Here is an 11,344-nt window from a genome sequence, read left to right as displayed (position 1 = left end):
TGGTCCACAGTGTGTGTCATTGTGCTGTATCACATCCTCCCCCTCAGCACCTGCAGTCACTCCCAGCTGCAGCAGTGTTTCTCTGTGCAGTCTCACTGACCGAGGTTTTTGTACGACGCTCTAACACGGTGTTAACACCGGGCCACTATGTGCACTCTGACAGTAGTAATCTCCTGTATCTTCAGTCTGGACTCCTCTGATGGTCAGAGTGAAGTCAGTATTAGATCCACTGCCACTGAAACGATCTGGAATCCCTGACTGTCTGCTAGTAGCCAAGTAGATCAGGAGTTTAGGAGCTTCTCCAGGTTTCTGCAGGTACCAGTGTAGATAGCTACCACCATGCACACTGCTACTGGTTTTACAGTTGATGGTGACTGTGTTTCCTGCAGCAACAGTTTGCACTGAAGGAGTCTGAGTCACAGTCACCTGACCTCTGGATCCTGAAGAGAAACATAGATTGTGTTTCTGTGCTCTAAAGTGGTGTAGAATTAGTATGAAATGAAGTGTGTGAGGCTGTGAGTTGATGTTAAACTCTCACCTTGAGTCCAGAGGGCCAGTGTGCAGATGAAGACGCTGATCAAAGTCATGGTTGCTGTGGGTGAAGTTGCTGAGCAGCAGCTCTCAGTCATGAAGTGTTAAAGTCACAGGGCTATAAACACTCACAGAGCACTGAAGCATGGGCCACCAATGCAAAGTGTGTGTGTGTGTGTGTGTGTGTGTGTGTGTGTGTGTGTGTGTGTGTGTGTGTGTGTGTGTGTGTGTGTGTGTGTGTGCACTAGAGTGTGATGGAGGTTTTTGTACGATGGTTTCATTAGAATGTATCACTGTGGTTGACTTTTGGTGGAGGCTCCAAACTCATTGTGAACAGTAAGTGTGTTTTCTTCTTTTTAAAACTAAACCAGTTTAGTTCATTACTAATTCCATGAAGAAATAAACTTAAACTAGATGATTTATGTTTAGAATGACATCATTGATGTTATTGTGTATTATTATGCTGTGTTGAGGAAAACATTTCAGTATCAGAACAGATCCCATATAAATGTTCTTCAACATTCAACAAATACACAATAATTGATGTTAAATATGTAATAATGACACACTTGCTATATATTCAACATGCAATAACTCTGCAGTTACTCTATAATAAACATTTAATAAATATAGTGACTTTGTGCTGATGTCAAATCCAGATGAAAGCTGCTGTGTGTGTTTGTGTTAAACAATGAATATTTCTGTAATCAGCTCCATTTGGATTTGCTGCAGTTAAATATGCTGAAGGTTTGAACTATAAAGTAATAAGACTTGTTATGAGAAATGATTTTTCCAGATAAATGACAGTGTGGAACATGTTTGTTTTGTCTCTGCACTGAAACTGAGGTCCAATAATAATAAAGTACTCAATGAAACTCAGTCATGAAGTCAGACTTTATTAGACTTTATTACTCTGTAAGATCAGTCAGTTCCACAAAGTTACAGAAATATTTCAGAATCCATTTTAACTCTGTGTGTGTGTGTGTGTGTGTGTGTGTGTGTGTGTGTGTGTGTGTGTGTGTGTGTGTGTGTGTGTGTGTGTGTGTGTGTGTGTGTGTTTCTCTTCTCCAGCTGGTCCCACAGCTCCCTCCGTGTCTCTGCTCCCTCCTTCCCCTCTGCAGCAGTCTGAAGGATCGTCATCGCTGCTCTGCCTGCTGTCTGGCTACTCTCCACAGGGGGCGCTGGTGAGCTGGACAGTGGACGGCTCCGAGGTGAAGAACGGGGTTCTGACCAGCGCTGAAGAAGAGAAATACGGCCGTTACAGCCGCAGCAGCACCCTGACCCTCAGCAAAGACCTCTGGGAAAAGGGGGAGGAGTTCAGCTGTAAGGTCTCCCATAACAACGCCAATCATCCAGTCACGTTCAGAAAGAGTCAGTGTGAAGGCTAGTGGATCCAAGATAGAGTTTAACATAGAGCTGCTTATCATCCATCCTAAATAGAGTTTCAATTCTACACAATGCTGACATTTCTGTCTTTACTCTGTTCACTGTCCTGTTGCTCTTCCTGTAGTTTTTGCTGAAATAAAGCTGAGTTTTGGACGTTGTTTGTTCTTTTATTCCAGTTAATAGTGATGATCAGTGTGATGAGAGAGTGGGATTAGCTGTAGATTCAGTGCTGTGTGTTGTGCTTCAGTGAGTTTGACTGAAGGAAGTTGAACATCTGGTGAACTTTCTGCTCTATTCTGGGAGAAATGAAACTCTTCAGTCCTGTTCATGTAAATCTCACTTCCACCTCACTGCTCTCTCCATCTACCTCATTCTGACTTAACACTAACACTGACAGAATCAGTCATTAAATTTAACCTGAACGTGAGTTAATACTTGGTTTAAATTCAATTTATCTGAACCAGATTTTCCTTTCAGATGTTTTACAGGCTACAAACTAGTGTTCATCAAATACATTTAACTTCAGATTTACATGAAACACTGAACTCTTCATTATTAAATAGTGCATTATAAAACTATATATAACTAATAATTGGCCCCAATATAGAGCTTTGTTACTTAACCATTTAGCATAGAAAACTGCCTCTTGTTTAAGTTTAATCTCTAGCACTAGCAAAGATCAATGAAATCTGTGTGTGTGTGTGTGTGTGTGTGTGTGTGTGTGTGTGTGTGTGTGTGTTTCATCAATTTTATTAGCTGATCTTGTGTTTAAAAGGATTTAATTCTGAAGTAACTCCCATAAGTAATATATGCTGCCCTGCGCTGCCCTGATACTGAAAACACAGCACAATTTCAACTCCCTGAATGTACTGGAAAGCCGAGGAGTGCAGAGCTGCATGGTGGAGCGGCCTAAACACATTAAAACTAAACAGAATTATAGCATTCACGGTGAAGTCTGCAGATGAAGTGTTTCAACCCTCATTGTGGCCAGACCCGACAGCGAAATACTAGTTGCAATAGCAATGTAACAAAGTGTATATAAGGAAATGTCATGAAATGTCATCTGGGTGTGAATTCACCTAGAGGCAAGCTTAGTATGTTATACTCAGTTATTGCTAATAGCGAGTGCATCATAAAACGAACGTAAGCTTACACTTGGAGAGTGTTTCTTGTTTTGTTAGTATCTTTGCATTTTAATTACTTTTACTTATTCTAATACTTTTTGATTATTTGAAGGAGATTTTTTTGTAATTTTCTTTTATTTTACTTTACATATATTACACACATTTATCTGTATTACGTTGCTTTTACTAAAAACAAGGCCTCCCATTGTGAGGACCCTGAAAAGACAAAAAAGTCTAAGTCTGTCTCCTTCATTTAAAGATTCAAACAATAGATTAAGTAGAAGAGCTTGAAGAGGATCCTTTGTTAGAAGACCGAGGGACTTCGAAGGACACCTGCGTTCAAGGTAAGACCAACTCTGATAGCTGATCTTGTGTTTTCAAAAATAACCCGTGCAAACTAGGACACATTCCTTAGTGGGATTGTGGAAGGGTTTCCTACGTAATCCGAAAACATGTGTCACTAAAGGACACGTATGTCAGTATAAATTACTTAACATGTGATGTGATTTTGTAGCTATTTATGGCCTGTATGCCCTGCCTCACGTGTCTGGGGTCCTGAGTGTAAAAGAAGTGATTGTTAATTTTCTGTGCATACTGGAGTTTTACTTTCTTCATGGTTTTGGAAAGCCGAGCCCTTGATGACCTGAGAGTTTGACAGTTTGCACTTTCTGTACATAAAAACATCATCAAAATTAAATTAATTTAAAATATAATAAAATGTATAACAAGACCAGGATCAATAAGAGTACATAACAGAATCAGATGAAGCATCTACACCTTATCGCCAAGCCATTTAAAATCCCTTTGAAATCATATATAAACATAAGCTCCATAAATTTCAGGCAGCATGAACAGCACATTTAAATCCTTTTTTCCCAGTTCGGTGTGCACCAATGGAACAGACAGTAAGGACTATTCTTGTGATGGAAGGCTGTAGCTACCCACATGTTTCCTACAGATGTAGATCAGACACAGGATAGATTCATAAATGAGGACATGGCAGTGTTTTAGTCTGTGGATGGACAAGGCAGAGCATCAAAAACGAGAATACAACACACCATGATGAGCAATGGTCTTTTATGAAAGGTAGTGCCTCTATGAAAAAATGTAAAAGCTTGTAAACATTGAAAAGATGCATGCATATATATCACATCTCAATAATACAGCACAAGCAAAAGAAAGGCAGGACTTATTTGTCATGGATGGTTTGGACTTTTCCCTGCCTGAACACCAGAGGGACATTCTGTCAGGCTTTGTTTATGTCTTGTGCCATGTGAGTGTGTTTATGTTTTGGAGGATGTCACCAGCCAAATCTACTTTTTTTGTTTCCTCTGTGACCTGTGGCATCACTCCTCACCTGTTTCTGAGGGGGTCGCTGCTTCACTTCCTGTATTTTCGTGGAAGACGCAGCCCCACTTCTTGCATGCCGGGGATGTTCCAGGCCTGATTTTTTTCTTTTTTTTCCCTTTCCTTTTTTGTGGACATTTTAATGCTCCTGTGGGGTAAATGGCTTGGTAACAGCATTTAGCAGAGGATTTTGCCCTTCTGCTCAGCTGTGGACTTCGCATAGCCCTTCTGCTCGGCTTTTGCTCCCCCAACTTGTCTCTCTGTGTTCCTCGCTTCACCCTACATGCCTTGCTGTGTTCCTTGCTCTGTTCCTTGCACTGTTATGGACATCTTGGACTATTCCCTGCCTGAACACCAGGAGGACATTCTGTCAGGCTTTGTTTATGTCTTTGTTTGTGTTTGTGTTTTTGGGTTGTATTTGTGCTCACGTGTTTGCCCTGCCCGATCCTTAATTTGTTCCCACCTCTGCACACCTGTTCCTTGTGTTTCTTTGTTTGTTTCCTCTATTTATATCCAGTTGTCTTGTTTGTGTTGCTTGCTGAGTCTAGATGTTTCTTGTATGTCATGTCTCCTGGTTTCTTTTTTATTCTTTGCCTTTTGTTTGTAGTTTTTGTTAATTTTCTTAATAATGCCCCTTTTTATGTTATCCCTGTATTTGTGTCCATGGAGATGCCTGTTTTTCTGACATTGGTTTTAAAATATAGTCCCAGATTAAATTCTTTTTTCCAGTTGCTGTACATGGGGCACAAAGCAGAGAGTGTGTTAAAGGACGCTGTGATGCCTTTGGCCCTGTGGCACACTTTTGGTTACACTGAGTGAACAGGAGGTAAGATCTTCTGACTGTAATCATTGAGTTCTGTTTGAGAGAGCAATAGTATGTTTAGACAGTCCAGTGCTGATGAGCTGATGGTATGATCTACAGTATTGATGCTTTGGACAGATCAAAGAACAAGGCTGCTCAGTTTTGCTTGTTGTCAACAGATTTGATTAAATCATTTAGTACTTCTAAAGCTGCAGTAATTTTTCTGTGCTGCGGTGTTTTCTGAAACCATAAAAAAATCAGACAGGATGTTATTAGCTGTCATGGATCAGCTCGGACTTCTGGCCATGTGCTATTGTTGTTGTCATGTGTCTGCTCCACCTTTGTCTGTTCCTCCCTGTCTCCACAACTGTCCCTGATTGTCTCTTGTATTTAAGTGTGTCGCGTTGCCGATGGAGGGCGAATCATTTGTGTGTGTGGTCACGTCTAGTCGTGTTAACCGTTGTTAAGTGTCGTCATTTGTATTGTTTATTCCGCGTATTTTACCGTGTTGTCTTTATTGTTTATTAAACCCCTGTCATTTGAAACTATCCTGCGTATGGGTCTGTCTTCCGCCTCCCCAGACTGTGACATTAGCAAAAATTAATTGATTGCTGACAAGTGATTTGAGAACTTTAACCAGGACAGACAGCTCAGAAATGGACAAGTAAATATTTAAGTCAGCATACCTGTGCTGCTAAAGAGACAACACTGTACTGTTAGCCTGGATAAGTTGAATTTACTTGGAGCAAACTTGTTGACCTAAAGAAATAAAGTAATGTGTAATTGATAACTTGAGAAAACGTAACTTAAAAATTCCAGCCCATCTAACAAAATCTGTGAAGAATACTCCTGAGAACATTTTCCCCATAAAACATGCTATATAAAGTCTATACTAATATAACATTAAAACTATAGTCTGCATTCATGCATTTGCATTCACCTGCATTCATTCAAAAATAAAAGTTATTATCTTCAATTGAACATCTTAATTTTTACAATCCCAAGACTAACCATCTTTTCTCTTTTTTCAAGGGACCTAATCTCTGAAATTGTTCTTCTTCTGCAGATATAGTCAGTGTAAGGAAACTTGTGCAGAAACGTGTTATTCTCAAAGTGAAACAATGCAAAGATTCTCAGATCAGGAGGAAGAACTATGGACCTACTGATCAAAATAAATAAAAACAAACCTTTGGTTTGACCAACCAAACTTTGAAATGACCATGTAATATCTTGTTGATGAAGCCACATTACACTGTAACTGCAAGCTGGTTTTTTAGAGATTGAATTTTAGATGTCAGCTCACCCTTTTCCCAGATTAAGAAATACATGCTGAATGAAGTGGAAAGTGTTTTTCATATACTTCAGATAGTCCAAGTGCAGGGCATAAGTGTTGCAGATTTCATGTAATTAATATAAAAAAAAAATATACAAATTAAAGTAACTTTAAACTTTTTACATGCCTCACTGCTCTAGACTGATATACCAGTGTGAGGGTTTTTTCACAAGAAATTCATAAAGGGGACAATTAGCTATAAATTTCAGGAACCCTGAATAAAAAATAAATCTGCAGATCTGGTGTAAATAATTTAAATAAAAAATATACAAATTAAAGTAACTTTAAACTTTACCCATCTAATAATGAATTAAAAAAGTGTAGATGATAACGTCTTGGGGGTCACATGACATTCATAAAGGCCATTTGGGGTCAATTACCTATAAAGTTCAGGAACCCCTCAGGAACCCCTGTTCTATCTTCTCTTCAAACACAATCAGCTTTGCAGCTCATGTGCTAATGTGGTACATCAAAACAAGTACTTTCAAAATGCAGCATTATTTTGTGTTATAAAGTCTTTAGGTTAGAGAAAATACAGAGATCTTCCTTGTTTCCTACCAAGTTACAGTTCTGATTGTGTTTGTAGAAAAGTTTGATCATCAAATCATCAGAGTGATCATGTCATAAACAGCACAACCTTTAGACATGTATTTATCTGTGCTGAATTTGATGAAAAAAGAAGTAAAGCTATTTATTACATGTGAGTTATGTTGATGTAGTTTAGTGGTAGAGGTGGGTGTGGTTAAATTACATTAGTGTAGAATGGGACATACGGAGCAGTCAAGTGAAAGTTTGATACTTTGCTATGCAACATGTTCTTGTGCCAATACACTGATACTCAACATACAGAAGGTTCTGCAAATAAGTTGTATGGAAATGTTTGTTCTGTGAGACTGAGTGAAGTGGTATTCATCAGGAGCACAAGGGATTAATCACACTTTCTGTAAGACCTGGTGGGATTAGTCAAACTTTACATGTGGTTGTTATGTTCAGGTTGTTGACTGTGCTGCTGATTTTTTGTCTTTGATAACTTTATAAAGAAAATCATAATCGAATAGTTTATTAATAATAAACATGTTCAATTAATTGTCAGTGTCTTTATTTAATGAATGTTAATATTGTGTGCATTAGTGTCTGTGTGTGTGTGTGTGTGTGTGTGTGTGTGTGTGTGTGTGTGTGTGTGTGTGTGTGTGTGTGTGTGTGTGTGCATTAGTGAGTTAGTGTGGTGTGTTTTCTCTGGTCCACAGTGTGTGTCATTGTGCTGTATCACATCCTCCCCCTCAGCACCTGCAGTCACTCCCAGCTGCAGCAGTGTTTCTCTGTGCAGTCTCACTGACCGAGGTTTTTGTACGACGCTCTAACACTGTGTGAACACATAGCTACTACTGATCACATGGAAACTCTGACAGTAGTAATCTCCTGTATCTTCAGTCTGGACTCCACTGATGGTCAGAGTGAAGTCAGAATCAGATCCACTGCCACTGAAACGATCTGGAATCCCTGACTCTAATGTATCAGCATCGTAGATCAGGAGTTTAGGAGCTTCTCCAGGTTTCTGCAGGTACCAGGCGAGACGGTACCCATCATCCACATCGCTACTGGTTTTACAGTTGATGGTGACTGTGTTTCCTGGAGCAACAGTTTGCACTGAAGGAGTCTGAGTCACAGTCACCTGACCTCTGGATCCTGAAGAGAAACATAGATTGTGTTTCTGTGCTCTAAAGTGGTGTAGAATTAGTATGAAATGAAGTGTGTGAGGCTGTGAGTTGATGTTAAACTCTCACCTTGAGTCCAGAGGGCCAGTGTGCAGATGAAGACGCTGATCAAAGTCATGGTTGCTGTGGGTGAAGTTGCTGAGCAGCAGCTCTCAGTCATGAAGTGTTAAAGTCACAGGGCTATAAACACTCACAGAGCACTGAAGCATGGGCCACCAACTGCTATTCTGGGAAAAATGTTCATGCAAATCTCTCTTACACCTCACTGCTCTCTCTCTCTCTCTCTCTCTCTCTCTCTCTCTCTCTCTCTCTCTCTCTCTCTCTCTCTCTCTCTCTCGATTGTCTTCTGATCATCATCTGACAGTTATTCTGAAATAATAACCTTAATTCTAACCTTGTTCTGAATTAATAATCACACAGCAGGTCTTCAACACTACTACTGAAAACCTGTCTGTAACTTTATAAGGAATCAGATTTACACTTAATTCATGTCATTTAGTCTGAGACAGAACAGCAGCAGTAGGAGGAGGACAATCCTACAGAGTACAGAGGATTCATAACTTTGTGAGATTTTACCAGAACAGATTAAACAAGTCCTGGATCCAGCTGCAATCATGAATCTGGTCTTTTATGAATTTCCAGCTGTTTAGCAGCTGCCTGATTTCAGCATTGAATGTATTTAAGGTGTCACACTGCACCCTGGTGGTTAAGATTCATGTAAATCTAGACACGTTTTTAACTTAATCTACATCCAACACAACTCCCATGATCCTCAGTGTGTAACTTCATCACATGATCTGACAGACTGCTTCTCTTCCAAACCTGTGAGCTTTAGTTAGGGGCTCCTGTCTTTGCCCGTTTGTCACCTTCCCTGAACAAACAAAACGAACAAAGATGGAAGTGTCCAGACACCTAATGCATGCATAAGACGAATTCAGTTTAGAGCTAGTGACTTGCAGAGTACACATCTCCATCTTGGAGCATGCGAAAATGAAAAGACGATTTAGGACAAGCCAAGCTCTGGATCATATCTTTGCTGAAAATGAGGCAGAGGACAGAGAACAGCATAGTGATATGGACAAGCAGGTTTCTGATGACAAAGATGATGTAAAGTATTAACAGAAGACACAGACACTTTTGAGTCTGATGAAGTGGTTGCCAGTGCTGAAGCTGCTCCTGCTCCTGCTGAAACATTCAGATCCAAAAGTGGTAACATCTATTGGAGCTCAGTACCTCCTGCCTTTCATGGAAGGGCAGCTGCTGCAAATGTCATCAAAATCTACAGATTTACACAGGAAAACTTGCGAGTGGCATCCCTGAGAAAAAAAAAGGGAAACTTGTAATACTCAATATGACTACTGGACTGCAGGATCACAATATCACGTGTGACAATTTTTTTTACCAGCTATGACCTTGGACAAGAACTTCTTAGATGGAAACTTAGCATGGTGAGTAAAAAATAAAAATAAACCTGAATTGCCCATTGAAATTTTGCAGGTGAAGCACAGGGCTCCTCTTTCTTAAAAATTCATTTTTACAGACACCACTACTGTTGTTTCATATTGTCCATAAAAAACAACCGGAATGTCGTACTTATGTCCACTTATCACAAAGATGCAGCTGTGTCATCATGAAGTGACAAAAAGCCCATACTGATCCTGGACTATAATAAAAACAAAGGAGAGGTGGACAACCTGGACAAACTGACTGCCACACAGAATCACCAGCAAATGACCAGGAGATGGCCAATGGTTGTGTTTTATAACATGCTAGATGTTTCAGCATACAACACATTTATGTTTTGGACCCACATCCACCTAGGGTGGAACCAAAAAAAAACAAGCAAAGAATTTTTCTTGAGAACGTAGGAATTTCCATTGTCAAGTCACACATTGAGCGAAGGGAACGGCTGCCCCGAGACCCAGCCGCGCGGCCTTGGTCAGACAGCTACAGAGTTCACCTAGCACCACATCCACGCCATCAGCAACACAAAGAGCATCACTGCCTGCCAGAGGTGGCAAAAGTACACACATCCTTTACTCAAGTAGAAGTACAGATACTCGTTTTTTAAAAGACTCCAGTAAAAGTAGAAGTAGTGACTACACTCTTACTCAAGTTAAAGTAAAGAATTATGGGCTCTGACATACTCCGATACTACTACCTGTTTAGTGTCATGCTGGTAACTGGACGTCATGTTTTATATATACACACACACATATAATTATATATATATAATTTTGTGCAGATGGATATTTGTGTTCATCAGCCACAAGAGTGTTACGAAAGGCAGGCACTGATGTAGGTGAGGTAGGGTGGAGTCAGCGTTCACATTCATCTCAAAGGTGTTCAGTAGGGATGAGATCAGAAAACAACCACATATAGCAGGAAACGTCAGGTGACCCAATACTTTTGGAAATATAATGTATACCAAGTGTATCACCAAGGCCATATCCCAAACTGTAGGGAGATTCCAACTCTTTCCTTGAAAACAACTCAAAATTATTGTGATGTTTTACAAATGACAAAAATAATGTTAATTAAATTAAGCACTTTGTGTTTTTTTTTTCAATGAGAAGAAATAATATTAAAACTAACAAGTCCGTATGGAAAATGTAAGAAGTAAAAAGTACAGACATTTGTGTAAAAATGTAACGAGTAAAAGTAAAAAGTTGTCCGAAAAATAAATAGTGGAGTAAAGTACTGATACCAGAAAAATGTACTTAAGTACAGTAAGGAAGTATTTTTACTCCGTTACTTCCCACATCTGCTGCCTGCATCCCCCTCCGCCAGCCCTGTATCAACCAGCACAGCCACAACCCACTGAGGATACCTGATTCTAAAAGAAAGCGGTGTCAGGTCTACCCTAGCAATAAGGACAGAAAGACAAATATATTGTGCTTTTACTGCAAAATATATCTCTGCAAAGAACACACTAAAAGTGTCATTTTTGCCACACATGCATCTAAACACTCAAACATACTCCTGCATATTTTTGCACATAAATGCTTTTTTGGATTTAGAAGTAATATGTAACCTCAGGCTTAGGTTAATGTAATTAATAACTAATTGAACCTTCCTATTGTCCCTGGGTCTTTTTGACCCGGAT

The 11,344-nt window shown here is 39.6% G+C and overlaps 2 gene segments (V, D, J or C); both read right to left on the bottom strand.

The window, feature by feature from the left end:
- On the bottom strand, positions 1-678 carry LOC113655600. The segment is given in 3 exon segments: positions 1-440; positions 539-594; positions 671-678. Coding segments are annotated over 3 exon segments (384 nt in total).
- Positions 679-7,776: 7,098 nt separating this feature from the next.
- LOC125139513 lies at positions 7,777-8,394 on the bottom strand. The segment is given in 2 exon segments: positions 7,777-8,209; positions 8,308-8,394. Coding segments are annotated over 2 exon segments (378 nt in total).
- Positions 8,395-11,344: the final 2,950 nt, after the last annotated feature.

This window comes from Tachysurus fulvidraco, chromosome 19 (assembly GCF_022655615.1).
Source record: "Tachysurus fulvidraco isolate hzauxx_2018 chromosome 19, HZAU_PFXX_2.0, whole genome shotgun sequence".
Lineage (NCBI taxonomy): Eukaryota > Metazoa > Chordata > Actinopteri > Siluriformes > Bagridae > Tachysurus > Tachysurus fulvidraco.
Note: the sequence above shows the minus strand (reverse complement) of the source record. Positions and strands in the feature narration are given on the sequence as shown.